The 20,587-nt window shown below is 45.2% G+C and overlaps 1 protein-coding gene across 1 annotated transcript in view; it reads right to left on the reverse strand.

Annotated features, from left to right (window-relative positions):
• Dna2 (DNA replication helicase/nuclease 2) overlaps positions 1 to 20,153 on the reverse strand; it is a 48,054-nt gene extending 27,901 nt beyond the window's left edge. The window contains exons 1-8 of the mRNA XM_075889057.1: positions 19,639 to 20,153; positions 17,803 to 17,850; positions 17,066 to 17,661; positions 14,197 to 14,346; positions 12,968 to 13,214; positions 5,285 to 5,367; positions 4,081 to 4,375; positions 1,290 to 1,543 (exon numbers count right to left, since the gene is read on the reverse strand). Coding sequence (XP_075745172.1) covers positions 1,290 to 1,543; positions 4,081 to 4,375; positions 5,285 to 5,367; positions 12,968 to 13,214; positions 14,197 to 14,346; positions 17,066 to 17,661; positions 17,803 to 17,850; positions 19,639 to 19,686 — 1,721 coding nt within the window. The 5' untranslated portion in view covers positions 19,687 to 20,153. The remainder of the gene's footprint in view (positions 1 to 1,289; positions 1,544 to 4,080; positions 4,376 to 5,284; positions 5,368 to 12,967; positions 13,215 to 14,196; positions 14,347 to 17,065; positions 17,662 to 17,802; positions 17,851 to 19,638) is intronic.
• Positions 20,154 to 20,587: the final 434 nt, after the last annotated feature.

Genomic DNA, 20,587 nt, shown 5'->3' on the forward strand with positions numbered 1-20,587 from the left:
GCCAATGAAAGATTACAGGATCAACCTAATAAGTAAAAACAAGGTAAGTACATGATAATTTCCGCCAAATACTACTGCCAGAGACACTCACTTAGTTTAACAAATTCTTATACAATAAACGAAATTTAGTTAGGAAGTTAATGATAACACTATTGAGTTTTATGTCCCAAAACCACAGTATGAATATGAGGGATGCCTTAGTCGAGGGCTTCTGAAATTTTGAATACAGGGCGAACTTTAAAACGGGCCTCTAGAATTTCACCTCCATCAAAATACGGCCGCCCCGTAGCTGGGATTCGATCTCGCAACATTCAGGCAATGTTAAACACCATAACCACTGAACTATCATGAGTGCAGTATAGTGCTTATTAGCGAGTATGGCTCAGCATGAGTGGTTTGGCACAGTATGGTGCAGGTAAACAAGTTTGGCGCACAACGGTTCGAATGGTGCAGCCGTTTCACCCCTGCAGGGTGCACTCACGTTTTGCAGTACATTTTATAGGCTTTTCAGAACTTGGCCTTTCTACTGACACGAGAAAGGACAACTCAAAATTTTCTTGTCAGTGCCTCTTTAACATACCAAGTCTCAGAAAATGTCTTTGAGTCAATGCGGCCAAAGCATGAAAAAAGATGCTTCAAAATCCAGGACTTCACCATCAAAATTTTGGCAGGAAACTTAAAAGTGAAGCTTTCTACATCAATTTTATAGTCTGTTCACCTACGGGGGTGAAATTTATGACAACAAAGTTTTCAGAGCATAATCTATCAATCAAAATTAATTTACCATTTCACTGTAGCGTCTCTCTAGCCCTTTATGCTGACTGTACCTCGAAAATTTTTTCGAGCCGTCATGCATTACTCCATACCTGAGAAATTTGAGGAATATCCTGAAATAAATTTCGAACATCACAAAAAATAATCGAACACAACCCAACATCCTCGGCACTTGCGCTTTTATCTTTTAAAGGAGAAAGCTTTTCTGTACAAGAATACCACATGCTTGTGGACATATTTGTTTGTACTAAGCGGCAAACGCAAGGCGTGCATTTTGCCATTTAGTAGTGTGCAGGCTCCCATTCAGTAATAGTGGCAATCACGAAATCTGTGCTGCTATTTATGTTTTAAATAAGAAAACACTATTTCACAAGCTGGGCTGATTAAAAACCCCTCGAAAAATTCTAAAAAACCATGAGGAGCTTTGCTCGTCATAAGCAAAACAGTGAGGACTGCTCATGACAAACTCAGGCTGTCCTAAGTGCTCAAGGGAGACAAGAGGACCGATCATATACCTCCTGTAGATAGAGCAGGTTGTGGCATAGGGGCACTTTGGGCAAAAGCGCTGGCTATCTATGGGTGCGGGCAAGGCGCCAGTGGCATCAGCCAGGTAGGAGGCGAGCTCATTGCGCCTCTGCAACAGGTCCCTGCGCTCAGCATGCCTGGAAGGTACCTGCTGCATGTCCACACAGTCACGAATGTAGAGCAGGAGGCCTTCTTCCACATCTTCGGCTTGCCGTTCGGCCATCATCATCGTGTACAAGATAACCTGCACAAAACCCCTTCCAGTCATCCGAGACGCACATAGATGTCTTGACTTTTAAAGAGACATTAAAGGCATTAAAGTAAAATGCTAAAGTAGTTTACTCTGATAAATTGTGCTCTCAAAGCTCTAGCACTATTAATTTTCGTATAGTACTCTTTGAGGGTGAATTTTTCTAACGGAATGTGTTCCAAAATTGTGTTTTTGCTACTGCTGAATTAAATCCTTTTGACAAATTTATTCCGGAAAAAACTGTCAATAAAGTTTATGGGGTGACTGTAAAGTGACAAAAGTATGATTTGTGTTGTTACATATACAGTATGCTCCTCTTGAATAAAACTATCTTAAATGAAATTGCTGCCTAAATGGAACAACTGCCACTAATGTGTTTGGTTTCATACTTTAATATTATACCTTTGTCTATCTCTCAGTAAACGAAACGTCTCTTAGAGGAAACACATTTTCCTGGTCCCTTCAGGTTTCTTTTAAAAGACATCTACTGTACATGGTTTATTTTTGTGCCCCAATAAGATAATGTAAATAGTAATTCACTTATTCAGAAAACTGTTATTTCTCTTTAGTGTGCCTTTAATTCCATTTGATGTACAAATTACTTTCTGTGCAACTTTAGAAATGCTGTTCAAACTGGTGTATATACTGATGAACTCAGTTGTGCAGAATCTGCTGGAGATAACAAAATAGTTACAATATATCGGTGCTACCTGTATGCTTCACCACTTGACATTGCCGCATTGCAGTGAAGGTTAAAGCAAATTTGTCGTAACAGAGCACAAGTATAGCAGACCCCCGATTTCCAACCTGTTGATCGGTCATCATCACTGTGTACAAGATAACCTAAATGAGAACATTTCTAGTCATTCCAGACAGCCAGAGACACTCTTTGACTTTATGATGTGGATTCCTATATAAACTGGTGTATATACCGATAAACCTCGATGTCTAAGGTCTGGAAGAAACAACAAAATAGTTACAATATATGGTGCCACCTAGTATGCTTTGATTCAAGGCAATTCCTTCCACTATTGGTATGCTTCAATGCTTGACGTTGCTGCACTAATGTCAAGTTTAAAGTATATCAATCGTTAAGGAGCACTAACACAGTAAAGCCACATTAATACGTACATTCCTGTTTCGCAGGGATCTCCTGAGCCAACATTCACAATGCGGCTATGAAGTGAAACTTCTCATTGTTTAAATAAACTTGGATTAAAATTTGTTTTTCAAGACGCTGAGGAGGAGGCTCTACTGTATGACACCTGCTGCATCAGAAAATGTGTTTTTACAACATGAGCTTATGCTTACTAGATTTTTAGATGCGAAGCAGCTCTTTGACTATCCTGTGTAACGCTGTCCCTCCGTAAACCCCCACTGCGCATGCTCACGTCTCGTGTAGGCCCAGGAAGACACCCGCAAAACTGTCGCTCCCCTTCCCCTCTCTCTCTTCGCAAGGCCGACAGAGGCAGCGCCTGCTAGTAAAAACAGACTGCTCGCGCTGCACAACCATTCACTGGCCACCCGGTATATGTAGGCACTGGATCGTGCGTTTGGCATTTAGTCAAGGGCGTCTTCACCTGGCTTTCGCTTGATGAGCACCAGCGTCAACGTCACCACCAGTGTAAGCGTTAGTGCCCGCTGCTTCGCATCTACACATGGTTCCCATAGCGGGAGATGGTCCAAGTTTTTTTCTCTCCCTCTCTCAACAGTATATAATTTTCTTTGGGTTTGGTACTTTGTTTGGCAGCGTCTGCCAAAAAGGAAATGATAGCACAGAGAGAAGAACCTGCAGGACCACAGTATTCAATATACACTCAAACCTCGATATAAGGAACATAGATATAACAAATTATTGGTTACAACAAAGTAAGAGAAGAATAGTTTTGTGACACTGTTTAACCGATAAACATTTCTAATAAATTTTGAGATATAACGAAGTTATTTTGGAAGCATATGTGACTATTATAATCAGGTTTGAGTGTATATCAAATGTAACAACAAATGCTTTTTTTATATGTTACACTTTTGCATGCGATTTCCAATGAAGTGTCACAGCTATCACATACAACAATAATTCATATGTCTAGCTTCAATATATAACCATTAACTGAATTATTTATTTGCTGTTTCTATCAATGGACAAACTTGGTCTCAAAATGTCATTTCAAAACATATTTTTCACATGTTGGCTACATTGGCTCAATGAAATTTATTCAACTGGGGTATTCTTCGGGCTTCCTCAAAGAACAATGTGCTCAATTTTTAGTGATTAGGAACTACGTACGAGCTGGTAGATGCCATCAAAATCAATGATATCGCAACGTTTCGTGCAGAAATTTGTAAGTGGCGATACCACCCACATCTACTTTTCTTTTTTTTTTCTCACTTTCCAAGCGCCTTCTCGTGGTAAGTGCGGCGATTTCGGAATTGTAAAAGAGTAATTAACTAATATGAGAAAAATAATTTTTCTCGTTAGTCACTATCAGGCCCACTCTTCCGAGTCAACAGCAGGTTTAAAGACAACCCACCTGTCCCTTATGTTCGGAAGAGAAGGTGTGTCGTCCAGTCTTGAGCTCCAAGGGCACCACCCGGCGGCGCCGGTCGTGTACCTTGACTTCCAGCGTGGCGTCCACCTTGCCCTTGATACCCAGGCGCGGGCACCAGTAATTGTCCTCAATGTCCCTCACCGCAGTCACCAATAAGCCCTGCTTGCCATTAGCATGAATCTTGGTGCTCATGTAGTCCTCTGCCCAGCTTGACATGTTTGGAAGAAGCTTCAACAGTAGTTCCCTCACGTCGGCCTCCGAAGTGCTGAGGCTGTACCTAAAGTAAAGGAAAACAAAGGAGGCACATTGGCTAAAGGCACTCCCAGAGATCAGTCTCAACACAGCTGCATTCTGCGAACCCAGTAAGGTGAATCTCGAACAGCTCGAAACCCGTGAGGAACACCATACATGTCCTCAAGTAAGCTTCTCACGGCAAAGCTAATAGGAATTTCGCAAGTATACCTAAAAGACAACACCCAATGGGGAGGCAGACTAAGATGCTACTTCTTTCTTTCTTCTTTATTTTCTATGAGTGGTGCGTACAATGACATTCTTATCTGTTTACTCTGCCCCTTGTATCTTTTATTTTCTTTATTTTTTTTGTCCACATTCACAGGTATGTTTAAAAACACTCAAGGTCCCTCATGCAACTGCCTCAGTCAACTTGAAGGTGATAGGTCCCTTCTACTTCTCTAGGTCGATGTATTGACCCTTCCATGGACTTCTGTGAAAGCTTTGCGCAACTACTGTTGTTTTGCTATGCTTCCAGGATCAGAGGCGTTGTAAGCCTTCTGCACTGCACCTTATTTCACACTAAACCAGGATCAGCCCACCTTTTACCAAGCATTTACGTCGTGTCATGTCGCCAAGTGACGTAGCATTATTTGACATCATAAACTTTGGCGATCTGTGACATCGTTATGACATCACTGCGTGATGAAGGTTTATAGAAACACTTATGTTAACACCGCTGACGTGGGATGGCAATGGGGGAAGCCAGTCAATTTTCACGTTATATGAGTGATTTAAGGCTTTCGCCTTAATAACGTTGAGGAACATACTACTTGAGCTTAGACTAGATTTAGCACTGGATGCAAAATGCAATTACAGGGCCAAATACCTTAGGCTTAGTGACAGCTTGTGTACTACTAATACTATTGTGTAATAAAAATGAAGATAAACTTACATTTCATGCAAGAAATCACTCCTCTGAAGAACCTTATTCAGTATTTCCAACATTTCATTCTTGCTAGCATTCCTGGTCACTGCCTGAAACATAAAGCACCATAATTGGCCCATTTTTTAAGGGGTGGTAAAGAGAATTACTGAATGTAACTAAACTCAACTGTTTTCTCTCTCTCCCCAAACATCTCTGGTTAAAAAAAGAAGTAAGCCAATTGGCAAACAGACCGGTAGTCTAACTTCCATTTGTTGAAATTGAGGAATGAACCACAACATTAAAGGGTCCCTGAAACGGCTTTTTCACATTCCGTCTTTGATTAGACCACTACAGGAACAAATCATTGGCACCAGAGTTCAATCGAAACACCCATTATTAACAATGCTACATGTATTAAAAAAGTACCCTCCTCCTCTGCTCCACCTTTCACCCTCAACTGCCCTCAACTCTTCCTTCGAGCGCTCAGTACTAAGTTCCACCTTCACGAAGCCTGCATCACGGTGTGGCGTGAGACCGTACACGCGTAAATCCCGCCGCAGATCCGATACCGGCAGTCTGTTCTGCGTGTTCCGCAGCCAATCAGAACAGCTGGGAATGATGACGTCAGTAGAGCAGAGCGTGTCGCTTGGTGTCGCTTGGCCAGAGCGTGTCGCTTGGTTAAAACGCATTTGGCCGGGTCGCAGCGATCTGGAGCGATTCGCAGATTTAAAGCGATGCAATAAATTACACAGTTTACGCAGAGAGTTCAAATCAGTCTCTAAATTACCCTTAGGACTTGTTCTCCCAGCCCAACGTGTTTGCAAAAATTGTCAAAACTATTTCAGGGTCCCCTTTCATCACACCAGTCTGACTTCATAAAATTTCAAAATACATCACCATGTTGCATTAAAAGGGCCTTGCAAAACCTTTTTGGCACGGTTAGTAAACACTGCCGATAGCTAGTCGAGGCTCCTGAAAACATGCAAGCCAAAGATTAGACAGAGCAGCATGCAGCCTTCACTTTACAATTAATTCTCAAAGTCAGCTAAAAATTGCTTGCTCCTCTCTCGACAAATGAGTGTGCCGTAAACCAAAAGTCTAAGGCCATTGGATGAAGTGAGCACCGCGCATAGCGTAGCAACTATGGTCCTCGTAGGTTGCTGCCATGAGCCCACGCACACGGTATGGCACCAAAAGTTGCACACTTGACGTGGGGAGGGTTGGGGGGTGGGGGTGCTCAAGGTCACGACATGCACTGAGGCGACACGATGAAGTTCATCATCCCTCCTCTTCCTCCGCTGTGTAGCTTTTAGCAACACGGCATGGGAAATGAGAAAGCACTTAAAGTGTGTGACATATCCTGGCAACTGCGCTCAAACTAGATGAATTTTTAAAATTTTCACAGCAATCGATTCGTGAGGACAAACTCTTCCTACAAACCCATTCGATGATTACTTGAAAAAGCGTAGCAAGGCCCCTTTAATAGTGAGAAACAGAGTGTGCAAAAAAAGAATCCCAATTCTGTTTACTCCATTAGTGGGTAAATTTGTATATAGATGCCCTCGACTCTTCATACGTTCCAGCAAGATCCTTAGGGATGCGTACGTTATGCAGCATGCACCGCTATTTCTATCGCACCTATAATCTGATTAGAAAAGTTTGTTTTGCGATAAAATTGGTGACAACATTCTCGAAATTTTTTACATATATTACAGACAAATGTTGTGCCTGCATCACATTGCACAAGTTACACAGCAGAAAAAGAACAGTTACTCAAAAATGCACCTATGAAAATGTTTATATTGTTGCGAATGTATTTACTACTTTAGAGTAGAAAAGTACTCCAGCAGTCAAGATGGCAGCCGTTGTGTATTTTCGAACAGCCCAAAAACGTCGTCGTCTTCTTCTTCGCACCGCCCGCATAGCTGCATAGCCGCGAACCCGCAACATCGACCTCCGGCGGCGAAAAGCGCCGACCCGGCGCTTGTTAGCAGGTGTTAGACGAGATGTACGGCTTGAGGCGAGCGACGTGGACGATGTCGGAAGATGTGGAAGGTATCGAAGGGTTTAGAGGTGCTATTTCATAGGTAACATCAGTTACCTGCCGTAGCACACGATAAGGTCCGGAATACTTGGGTAGAAGCTTTTCAGCCAGACCAACATGTCGCGACGGAGTCCACAGAAGAACGAGGTCACCTGGACTAAAGTGGACGTCCCGATGGTGGCTGTCATAGCTACGTTTCTGACGGAGCTGCGAGTCCGAAAGGCGCTGGTGGGCAATCTGACGGGCTTTCTCCGCGGTGCTAATAGCGCGGCGAGCATATGCTGTGGACAGGTCGGCAGGGTTGGGTACAAGCGTGTCGAACGGCAATGTCGGGTCTCTTCCATACAAAAGGTAAAAGGGAGAATATCCAGCAGTGTCGTGGCGTGAGCTATTGTAAGCGAAAGTGACAAAGGGTAGCGCAATGTCCCAGTCACGATGATCCGTCGACACGTACATGGCGAGCATGTCAGTGAGTGTGCGATTCAGACGTTCTGTGAGGCCGTTTGTTTGAGGATGGTAGGCCGTCGTAAGCTTGTGCTTGGTTGCACAAGAACGAAGTAGATCGTCAATTACCTTAGATAAAAAGTAGCGACCGCGATCGGTGACCAGTTGACGAGGAGCACCATGATGTAAGATGACGTCTTGAATCAAAAAGTCGGCGACATCTGTAGCGCAGCTGCTTGGAAGAGGTCTCGTAATTGCGAAACGGGTCGAGTAATCTATGGCGACGGCGACCCATCTGTTACCGTCGGTAGAAAGAGGGAAAGGGCCCAGCAGGTCGAGGCCGACACGATAGAAAGGCTCGGCAGGTACGTCGATCGGTTGAAGGAGCCCGGCGGGGTGTACCGCTGGCCTTTTGCGGCGTTGGCACGACTCACAAGACCTAACATAACGTTGTACAGAACGGTAGAGGCCGGGCCAGAAAAAGCGTCGGCGGACACGGTCGTACGTTCTGGCAACACCAAGGTGGCCAGCCGTTGGTACATCATGTAGTTGCTGAAGTACGGTCGAATGCAAATGAGTGGGTATTACGAGTAGTAGTTCGTTTCCCACATGGTGCATGTTGCGGCGGTATAAAATGCCGTCTATGACAACGAACATGCGAAGCGAACTGTCTGTACAGCCTGTGTTCAGGCGGTCGATTAGCTCGCGTAGGGACGCGTCACGCCGTTGCTCACATCCCATGTTGCCGAAAGCAGAGAGCGAGGAAATACAGATGGACGCGTCGTCGGTTACTAGATCTGGAGCGTCAACGGGGTACCGAGAGAGGCAGTCGGCGTCTTGGTGTAAACGGCCAGACTTGTAAACCACTGTGTATGTGAATTCCTGGAGGCGCAGAGCCCAACGAGCAAGGCGCCCCGTTGGATCTTTGAGGGCTGAAAGCCAGCATAGAGCGTGATGGTCAGTGGTAACTGTGAAAGGCCGGCCATATAAATAGGGGCGGAATTTACCAACTGCCCATACAAGCGCCAGGCACTCGCGTTCCGTAATAGAGTAATTGCGTTCGGCAGGAGAAAGGAGCCGGCTGGCATACGCAAGAACTCGATCGTGACCGGATTGACGCTGGGCTAAAACCGCGCCAATACCGTAGCCACTAGCATCAGTGCGGACCTCGGTTGGAGCAGACGGGTCGAAGTGGGCGAGAATCGGTGGCGTGGTCAGAAGTGTTATGAGCTGGGAAAAGGCCGTGCCTTGATCAGGACCCCACTCAAATGGTACATCTTTCTTCAAAAGATCAGTGAGGGGGCGTGCGACCTCTGCGAAGTTTCTGACAAATCGTCGGAAATATGAGCATAGGCCCACAAAACTTCGAACGTCCTTGACACAAGTCGGTACAGGAAAATCCAGGACAGCTCGGACTTTGTCGGGATCGGGGCGGATGCCGGAGGAGTCAACGAGATGCCCTAGAATAGTAACTTGGCGATGCCCAAAATGGCATTTCGAAGAATTAAGTTGGAGCCCAGCCTCTCGAAATACTGAAAGAATTGAGGAAAGGCGCTCGAGGTGAGACTTAAAGGTTGGGGCAAACACAATCACGTCGTCCAGATAACACAGGCAGATAGACCATTTAAAGCTGCGCAAAAGCGTGTCCATCATCCGCTCGAACGTTGCCGGCGCATTGCACAAGCCAAACGGCATTACCTTGAATTGGTAGAGACCGTCAGGCGTTACAAAGGCGGTCTTCTCCCGGTCGAGGTCGTCCACGGCGATCTGCCAGTAACCGGAGCGTAAGTCTATCGAAGAAAAATAGGTTGCGCCATGAAGGCAGTCCAGGGCATCATCAATACGAGGAAGCGGGTAGACATCCCTTTTGGTGACCTTGTTTAAATGCCGATAGTCCACGCAGAAACGCCAGGTGTTGTCCTTCTTTTTAACTAGGACTACAGGGGACGCCCACGGACTCGATGAGGGCTCTATGATGCCTTTTGTGAGCATCTTATTCACCTCCTGTTGGATAACTTGGCGCTCTGATGGTGACACTCGATAGGGACGCCTGTGAATTGGAGCTGCATCACCGGTATTAATGCGATGTTTGACTTGCGATGTTTGACCTATGGGCCTACCGTCAAAGTCAAATATGTCCGAATAGCTCGTGAGAAGATCAGTGAGGTCTTTGACCTGAGACGGCAACAGGTCTGAGGCAATCATCTTAGTTACATTGTTGAGCCGTGTAGAGTTGGCTACGTCGGTGCTATGCGGGTTCGGCGAGGCGACTGTGGCCAGTTCACGTGACACTGATGAGATCTGGCACTCGTGTGACGGTGAAAGAGTGGCGAGAACAATGCCTTGTGGTAGGATTTGAGGGCTGAGTCCGAAGTTCAGAAGAGGAAGGCACGTCTTGTTCGCTGTGACAGTTAATATGGTGTACGGGGAGGAAACGTTGCGGGCCAGTAAAACACCGGGAGAGGGAAAGACCACGTAATCCCCATCCGGAACACTGGGATATGGTTCAACTGTGACACAAGTTAGGGCTTGGGGTGGGAGGCGAACAAACTCAGCGCACGAAAGCTTGTTCTGTACCATCTTCGACTCTTCGGTGGCCGCAGGCAAGTCAAGTTGCACGACGCCGGCTGAGCAGTCAATTACAGCGGAGTGGTCGGACAAAAAATCGAGTCCAAGGATGACGTCATGTGGACAGTGAGCGAGAACATGGAATAGAACGGACGTCTGGCGGTCGGCGAATCTCACACGCGCGGTGCACATTCCGAGCACAGCCGGGGTCGCTCCACTAGCGACACGTACAAATAGGGACTCTGGCGGCGTAAGGACCTTGTTTAATCGTGCACGGAGGTCAGAGCTCAGAATTGAAATATGTGCGCCGGTGTCAATAAGGGCAGTAACAGGAAGGCCATCCACTTCTACATCAAGCAGGTTTTTGTCCGTAGTCAAGGTCAGCAGAGGGTTTTCAGGTCGGGAGTCCAATGCAGCGTCACCTCCGGGAGCTGCATTGCTCAGTTTTCCGAAGAAGGGCGTCCACTAGGGTGGGGCGACGAATAGCGGCGGTGCTGAGGTGACCTGGAGCGACGGTCATGCGGGGACGGCGAACGGCTGGACCGGCGGACTGGTGTCGCAGGAGTGCCATTGTACGGTCCATCGTCACGAGCGCTGTACTGGAGGGGCCGGTGGTTGTCGTCACGTCGATAGCCAGGAAACGACCGAGGTGGATACGTGCGGAAACGACAGTAGCGGGAGATGTGTCCTACACCATGACAATGAAAACATATAGGCTTGTCGTCCTGTGTCCTCCACTGAGCAGGATCACGATAGCGGCGGAATCTTTCTGGTGCAGGAGAAGGCGCTATGGTACTGACCCGAGGTTCCGTCAACGAACATACAGGCTGCAGCCCAACGTTTGCCAGCTCCTCTCTCACGACCTGTTGGATCAACGAGATCGTTGGTCGATCATCAGATGGGCGGGTCAGAAAAGACGGAGACGCGGCCTCGATTTCTCTACGAACGATGCGAACCACACTCTCGTTGTTATGTGGTTGACTGCATGGCGGCTGAAGGTCCTCGCAAGATGACGTAGCGGCCGTGTTCGGAAGACGCAAGAAATTCTTGGCGACCCGGCGACTCTTCAGCTCTTCGAATCGGCGGCACTCTTTGATGATGTCATCAATGGTGGAACAGTCTTTGGAAACCAGTATGTTAAAAGCATCATCTGCAATGCCTTTAAGTAAATGGCTTACTTTGTCTTCCTCGGACATGTTGGGGTCGGCACGATGGCAAAGGGCGAGAACGTCAAGGATGTAGGTGACATATGATTCGGTCGTAGTTTGTGCCCGACCAGAGAGTTCTTTAGAAGCGGCCCGCTGGCGTCCGACGGCCTTACCAAACAGGTCACGAAGCTTCTGTTTGCAAGTATCCCAGCTGGTTATGTCCGCTTCATGAGCCTCGAACCACGCGCCAGCTGTTCCGCAGAGATAGAAGCCAACGTTGGCGAGCATCATCGTAGGGTCCCACCGGTACACTGCTGCAAACCGCTCGAACTTCGGAATCCAGTCGTCAACGTCAACATGGTCGGTGCCGCAGAAGTTGCCAGGGTCGCGCGGTTGCGTCAATACGACCGGCTGTACAGGCTGCGCCGGAGTCGCGGCTGAAACAGGAGCGGCAGAATTGGTTTCTGTTGCCATGGTCGGGCAGTCGAGAACACGTCCGCTTCGAAGTTCCGTCTTGCGTCGTACCCAGCGCCACCACCAAAATGTTGCGAATGTATTTACTACTTTAGAGTAGAAAAGTACTCCAGCAGTCAAGATGGCAGCCGTTGTGTATTTTCGAACAGCCCAAAAACGTCGTCGTCTTCTTCTTCGCACCGCCCGCATAGCTGCATAGCCGCGAACCCGCAACAATATATTTTGGTCTTTGAAATAAGCTATTTAATAAGCTATAATAAAAAAGCTATTTTTTTATCAGCATGAGTGTTTCTAATTCATCAAATATAGAGAAATGATTATTTATTGATTAATAGAGGGCAGCAACTAAACATTGCAGAAAACCTAGCATGCCAATGAGCAATTCAACCAACCAAAAAAACTTAGAGACAAGCAGCGTGCCAATATAAGCGGACACCAGAGCCCTAAAATCAACTTAAGCTTTCAGAGTACTTTTATAAGATTCCGCTTTGTATATGCACAAAGAAATAACTTAGCCTATTATAGTTGCAGAAAAATTTTGTGACCAATTTTACATTTTGAAAATTTGTACACAAACTATAATGCTAGTGCGTACCAATCTCGTGGAACAAACTTCAAATGACTTTCATGTGTTCGCGGTTTCTTGAACAGAAGTAGTTTTTGAAACTCCCCAGATTGATCGCTTGGTTTGTTTAGAATGTAACATCATTCCAATTAATTGGGGAAAAAAAACCATTACTTTTGACTTGAGCAGACATTGTCGAAATGCACAATGCCACACACAGCAAGTACGGAAATTTGAAGACCATGACCCCTTGTTTTGCATTTTGGCCCTTTTTGTAACCTGAAAACTTTCTGCGGGTGATGACACTCATGTTTCTATCATCACGTAAGCGTAACTTGCAAATACAGATTAATAAATTAACTATCTCTTTCTTCAGGTATGCCCTCGTGAATGTAAGGCCCGGTCAAGTTGGAAGGTAAAGTTTCACAAACACCGTAATAATAGACTCATCAATGAATGCTCCTCACCTTTTGGAACAACTCATGAGCAATGCTGCCTATAAGCATAGTCACGTTTGACCCATCAATGTCACGAAACTTGCTCGCAAGCACACTTTTGCGGGTACAGAACAAAGAGGCCACAATGGACGTGCTATTTACAAGCATGTCGGGATACGTGACAATGAAGCCACCTTCGCTGTCTACATTTGCAGTCTTCCCTGCGAACTTGGCATGAATGAAGATGACATCACCAGGGCGTACCTTTTCATTTTGCCTAATTAAGGAAGAAAAACAGTGAAAATGTCATAAGAATATAGCACCGCAGCTCATTCTATTGCAAAATATTTCTACCCAACTCTGCAAGCCAGAGGAAGTCAAGTACCTAATAAGTCATACAAAATCTCAGAACTCCGATAAAGATTAAAATAGTGCATGTTTTAGAGCCCCCCCTTTACGTTGCCATTTCACTCTAGAAAATGTGGTGCAAAAAATAACTGTAGTACACTTGCTAATTTTGTTGAAAATATAAAAAATGCATAAACGAGAAAATGCATTCAAAGTTATGAGAAAGCAATACTTATGTCATGGCAAGATTATTTTCAACTGAGTGAGTAATAAAATGGGTGTTCACCTTTTCGTAGCATGAATCTCCTACCTTTGTCCACCTTGCTGAATCATCAGCAACATACTGTAAGCGAAGCACTTCACATTGAAAGAGCTACAGGAGATTTCAGATTACCATCCTCAAATGTCGCGCTTTTCCCTGTCAGCTTGACAAAGCAGTGGAGGCTAAGTTCTACCTACCAAGATCGACCATGCCGGTGCGGTGACGCTGTGCTCGGCGTTTGCTTGATTTCACGACGGCAAGAAACGCTGCCGCTCCTGTTTTTACTCTCGTGCAAAGGCTGAAAAGCCAATCAGATCGTTCCCTCGGATGCCGTCTCAAAATGTGCCACGTCACAAATGCAGGGGCAGAAAAGAGCCGTGCTGCAGTGTCACTGCGATCTGTAGTAACGTGCATATTCAAGCCCTCATTAAGCCTTTCATGCTCAGTGATTCAAATTCTAATCATAATTTTATAGGTCAGTCAGCAACACATTTCACACAAAGCCCACAAGGTGGATAGTAAATCGTCCAGAGGGTTTGTTAATCAATAATGAATTTGTACACATCCAACAAAACCATTTCAAAGTACCTTTAAGAAATTTTGCTTGATCACCTGGATACTGCAGGAGAAACGCTATAGAAAAACTTACCAGGAACCTTTTAGCACACACTGAAGCTCCTCTTGCAATCCAGCTTGTCGGAGAGTAAGGCGAACACACCCTGGTGTAGTGTAGCTTACGTCTTTTACTTCAGCCTTTATACTGCGATGCACCGGCACGGCATTCGCATCAACGTCAAGGCTGAAATTACAGTTTCATATATGTAAATTTTAGCCCTATTTAAAATCAATACTTTATAAGAAAAATTGAGACCATGAAAAAATGTACAGGCAGAACAAAGATGGGTATATTAGTTTAATCAAATGAAAGATTCATAGGAAAAAAATTGGCCCAGTATCTGCATGTAATCTGCAAATGCCGTCGAAAGACAAAAGTCTTGCGTGTGGAGAGAGTGAACAAGACATTTTTTTGATGTTCTGCGCAAGAAAATCGGTGAATGATACTCTGAAGGCGCTGCGTTAGAGTGCCTCGAGCGTGCAGCGGAGGCGAACGAGCGCATCAAGTCAAATCACACGTGAGACTTAAGCGCCATCTCGCAGTTGTCTTAGAAAACAAAAGGCGTGGCTCTGAGACGGGTGTGCGCGCCCATCTCAGAGGTGATACAGTGTAGCATGCAAGGCGACGGGTAGGTGCGCCCACCGTTTCATTTTAGCAAAGCATTGGAAACACTTGCCTTTCCGTGCAAGCGTTGCATGGTTATTGCAGCGTGATAAGCGCTACGGTCCTTAAAATTACTTATGTATGCCTTTTCTAGTAAGAGGCGCACATGCAGAATATATACGTGTTGTTATGGTGCCCCAGACATGCGCAATGATTGCTTTTTAATTGACAATTGCACAAGCAAGAACGCTCAACCTTGAGAAAAACATAGGTGGGCGCTATGAATGGGGTCGGCCGTTTCAAGTACCTGATGCCGTTAAGAGTGGACAAACAGACAACTGTACAGACAGACAGACCAAAATTTTTGCGTCGAAAGTCCCCAAGAAAGACTATCGTCTTTAATAAATGAACTGCCTGATAGCATGCCTAATATTAAGCAATCTTACTGTCATTTTCTTTGCATGCTATTACCCAATGAAAACGAGTGTCATTTGAAAATGATGACTGGGACCATGGTCTCATGTGCCGCAATGATGATGCAATGCTATTGAAACTTCCATTTAAAAAGTTAATGTCCTTGACATAATCGCTTCAATAAAGTTCCTCTGGACATATACGCTCAGCTATCTCAGATAATTTGTCTTGACTGCAAAACAAAGTCAAAGAAATAACCAAATGAAAAACATGGCCATTGATACGATGCAGATTCAGAAATGTTTTTAGTAACTAAAAATATCATAACAACATAAGTCATTATACAATACCATAAGTCAATAACTATCTTTACGAAATGTCCCTGGCATCTATCTGCCCTACTTACTTGGTCACAAATCAATTGCAACTCTGTGAACCCATCCCTTTGGAAACGTTTCCATTGAGTGCCATCAGTTTTTCAGTGCAACAAATGACTTTACAAACAGATGTAATTCATTATAAATTACACTAGATTTACTGTCTCACAGGGTTATATCAATTATGCTTATATAGACACACATAAAAACACTAATTAAAGGAACCAGTAAACAACCTCGCGGCCCCAACTTCTGATATAGAAACAACTGCACACTTGTGCATGGTGAACATGCTGCCACAAGAACTTTGTGAATAAGTGCTTTAATAAGGATGTTACAGGGTACAGAACCTGCTTCAGCCGTTTTCGGCTTCTCGCTCGGCCTTCCCAACCTTCTCATCAGAGCAGAAGTGCAGGGGTAGCCTTTTGTCGTGATGATGCCCACTTCGGCAACGTAACACGATGTTAGCGGTTACGCCCTCGGTGTGCAGCTAGCTATCTAGCACTCCAGGTGCCGCTCGTCTTATCGTTGTGCAGGGAGAAAGCGCAGTACGAGGGGGCACGAGGCACTGGCGAGGCATGCACGGTATGCATCCTTTCCAGAGTGTAAAAATCGCGAGACACCTCTTCATCGCGGAAACCTTCGTTTTGGTGCTACGGTTTGTCCCAGTAGTCTTGAGGCTATACCAAAATGGCAGAGTCGTAAATAAAAATAAAAATGCAGAAAGCACAGTCAAGGCAACCAAAATTGCATCGCCCACAAGACCAATGCAGTGTTTCATAATTAAAAGGGCAGATAGATAAAGTAGGTGCCGCATAATGTTGCCCATGGGCAAGATTACGTCACTTCATGTATGAGAAGCATTGGTCGGGCGCTGGAGAGGTGCATGAGACTTCTTTTTCAAAATAGAACAACTGTGAAGCACTGCGATAATTGCAAAATGTGATCACTGTGACCGTCTGCACAAATTATTGAGCTTGTCAGAGAGGTGCAAAAAAAAAAAGTATGAGCCTGTTTACTGGCCCTTTAACAGACTGCCAAACCCAGTAGCATGAGGGCATATAGTGGAAATAAGGTAACGAAAATATGCTCATAATAGTTAAAAAAACACAAAATAAAAGACCGGTGCCACTTTTGCGCTAACAACCTGTCCTTCGACCAAAACGCTATACAAGCAGACAAGAAACTGAAAATTAGTAGTCTGCTTTCTAGTTACCTCAGAAACAATAATCTTAATAAAAAGGAAGTAGATCCTACTTGTCTCTCCAGACATCACAGTATTACTTTTTGCATGGACACACAAAAACACACACATATATATTCCAAGTTAGAAGTATTCAGAAACAAGATTGGCAAGCCAAAATTTAGAGGCACTTACAATTAGTGCACTCCTCTCTCTTTTTGCCTTCAGACATCATTCCAAATTTCACAATCATTTGACCAGAGCAAGTTTTCAAAATAAGGTCACTTTGGGCACTCAAGCTCACACACATCACGGACGCACTAACCTTTCGTGTCCAAGATCAAAGTCGTCGTCAAGCTCCCAGTCATCCACAGCAATTTCTTTGACGCATGCCAAGTCGTCTGTGCAAGTCTCTTCAACAATCACGTTTTTCGAGTCACCTTGCCTGGACTGTTGCACAGAAGCCTTTTTCTCTGCGATGTTCTCTATCGTTGCCAATACTGGCAAGGAAGGCAGAACGCTGGCACTACTAAAAGCTTTCGAGTCCCAATCAAATGAGGGGCGTTTGATATCGACACCGGCACAGTTGTCCACTTCGTCCTCAAGTTTTCTTTTTGTTTGCGGCAATGTCCCATTTGTTGAAGATGCACTTCTCGGCGATTGTTTGATTGGCGAGCTTCGCAGCCTCAGTGGCTTTGACAATGTCCTCTCTACTACTGTCTTTGCACTCACGTGCTTTATAGGGCTCTTTAAAGACGACCTGCTGGCAGAGGTATACTTTGCCAGCACAGGCTTGCAGGAGCGCTCGCATGGTGTCGGAGGCACTAAGTCCTCATCGCTCAGGTCAATGACCTCCTGTGTTAAGGAAGGTGCACCTTTTTTCTTAATGCTTACTTCACTCGGAGTGGATTGTTTCAAGCCCTAAAAAGAGGAGGGAATGATTGATAAAAAGTTATGTTCCTTCCAACATGTGTAACATTCTGTTAAAAACATTGCTGCCCATGTAGTCATGCAAAAACCTCTCTGACATGCTGCGTGTATCAAGTAGAAATTATTTTTTACCTTATTGAAATAACCAGACAGCAGTCTTTGGCCTTTGCCTAGCGATGTCTGAAATGTATTACAAAGCTACTGTTAGCAAAAGCCAAGCCACGAGATAGACAGAAAGGCACAGACATGAATGCACACAAATTAGATCTGTTGGGATTAAAATGGCATAAAACGGCTGTAAGATGAAGGCAGTTCATTTTGTAAACTCTGGCATATCCTAACTTGCGACGCACCATTTTTTTTTTTCATACACCTGAACTAGCATGACAGATGTTGGCCTCTTCCGCAGTCAGCAATGCCACTTAATGTGTGTGTGTGTGCCCCCCCCCCCCCCCGCGGTGGTCTAGTGGCTAAGGTACACGGCTGCGAACCTGCAGGTCAAGAGACAAGAGATCGAATCCCGGCTGCATTTCCGATGGAGGTGGAAATGTTGTAGGCCCGTGTGCTCAGATTTCGATGCACGTTAAAGAACCCCAGGTGGTGGAAATTTCCGGAGCCCTCCACTATGGCGTCTCTCATAATCATATGATGGTTTTGGGACGTTAAACCCCACATATCAATCAATCGTGTGTGTGTGTGTGTGTGTGCGCGCGCGCCCACACAGTGAGAAGGGGCTCTTTTGGTCAGCAGTATGTACAAAAATCTGTACAAGTCAATGTGTGAGTTTTGCACTGCAGTGTACATTTTGTTAAAAATGTGCCTGAACCACAATCTTCATCACATTCTGGTGCACTACAGCACAGGAAACACAATGGACAAAACACAAACGACGAAGATGACCACTGAGACAGAGACATATCAGTCATAACCACAATTTTTCATCACTATGATACTTTTACCTTTAGATCTTGTTTTCCTGTTTTCCTGCTGTACGAGGGGCTAGTTGGCATCCACACACACAAACTTCTCAGTCCTAAAATTATTTCTTTCTACGCACAAGCTTTAACCTATTTCGTTTCACGTTACATCAGCACCGGTGCATTTGCCATTGCAATACATACAACGGTCCACATGGCCAGAAACAAATTGGACAGTACCACGAGTGTTCATGAGCAAACAAATGCAACCCAGAAACAACCAAGCGTGTCAACTTGCAACTTGGGAAGACCTAGCGTTTTTTCAGGGACATATCGAGCCACTCATCTTGGGGGGGGGGGGGGGGGGGGGCTTGCTTGAAGCAAAACCGGGGGCTGGAGAGGGGGGGTCAGTTCAGGCATTTTCGCTTTTAGTTACTATTAACGCAAGAATCCCACCGCAGCATAAATACTGTCGTTTTGAGCTCACAGTGATGTCACTCATTCGTTCTAATCGATGACAGGAGGTTGACGACAGGCACTGAAGAGAGGGAGGAGGGGAGCTGACAGGCTTCGAGGGCGATCGCTCCTACGGTCACCCCCATCTGGATCCAGCATTGCATTTGTCACGAAAACATTGCACTTTTGAAAAGTATTTCGCTATGTGTGCCAAACATTGTTAGTTTGTTTTCTCATCAAGGTACGCGGGTAACATATGAGCTTTTTTTACGCTGGCCATTGCTAACTTCACGTAATTCAAATACTAAACGTCGAGGTATTCACTGGTGTTCGTAAACTTACGCAGTGGAAACGCTGGTAGCGTCTCTCACGCAAGTACTCACGCTAGTATTAACTAGAAAAGGCTACTTCTTTTTGTCGAAGACACTGCCAAGCAGTGACGCAATTAGTGCTACATTATGTTAAACATACTCAGCTGGAGCATTGCGTTCGACCTAACTGCTCGGTTTACGCGGGCACATGCACGCCGATTATTAAAAGGCTTTACAAACGACCCGTTAACACACAGTGCTGGAGCGAACATTGAACGCATTACCTGCTTTTTCTGTTTCATGGTGCCTCCAGTACTCCCACGTCGCATCATCAAGAACGAGATCGCGAAATCTTCAGTGATTTTCCAGCTGATCCCGCCATTCAGAGAAACCCGCCATCGAGATGCTGATGATGAGTAGAGTAAGATGGATGAATAGATGGATAAATTGGGTGGCGGCTAACGCTACCTAGCCGTAATGCTTAATGAATCAAGAACTAGATTTATCTTTGTTTCCCTTTAAATAGTGAAGCTGAGGACTGGTACTTTGCAGTGAAGGGTTTAGTTTTTACTCGTGCCTTGACTTTAGCCGCCAATTAGATAACCTCCTTCTAGTTATTGCTACTCGCTTAAAGAGGTACAGAAACAAAAAGTTTGGCCTCGCGTTTTTCTGCTGCAATGCGTTTTTGTAGGACAGTTAGTCATGGCACGACACATTGTTTGCTGCCGCACGCGATATATAATAAATTACAGGCACGTCATTATCGATCAGTTTCAGTTTGAGAGATCCAAAAACTGGGTGCAACTATAGTGTACTAAAATTCTAGTACACTAAAGTGCAACTGTGCAACTGTCGCTACCTAGCGTGTGCAACTCTTTAACACGTCAGCACACAGAACTGTGACGCACTTCCACGCAATCCGCATCAAGAACTATTTTCGAATAGAAAACGACACTGGAATGTCACCAAACACAAAACTTTCTAAGGGTGCGCCACGGCGACGCACTCGCAACAAGCCACCGAGAAATATGAACTTCGGGAACTAACGCGACGAAAGAAAAATTGCGGCTATGATGTCATGAGATCATTAGAGTGTACTACCAGTACACTCTAACATCATGGAGGAAGGAAAAGTTTTTTCCTTCTTCCATGCATGACATGGATGATGTCCTCCATGTGTCACACCTTTCCTTCCTCCGTGATGTTAGAGTGTGCTGGAAGTGTTGAGTGGCG

The sequence above is a fragment of the Rhipicephalus microplus genome, chromosome 3 (assembly GCF_043290135.1).
Source record: "Rhipicephalus microplus isolate Deutch F79 chromosome 3, USDA_Rmic, whole genome shotgun sequence".
Classification (NCBI taxonomy): domain Eukaryota; kingdom Metazoa; phylum Arthropoda; class Arachnida; order Ixodida; family Ixodidae; genus Rhipicephalus; species Rhipicephalus microplus.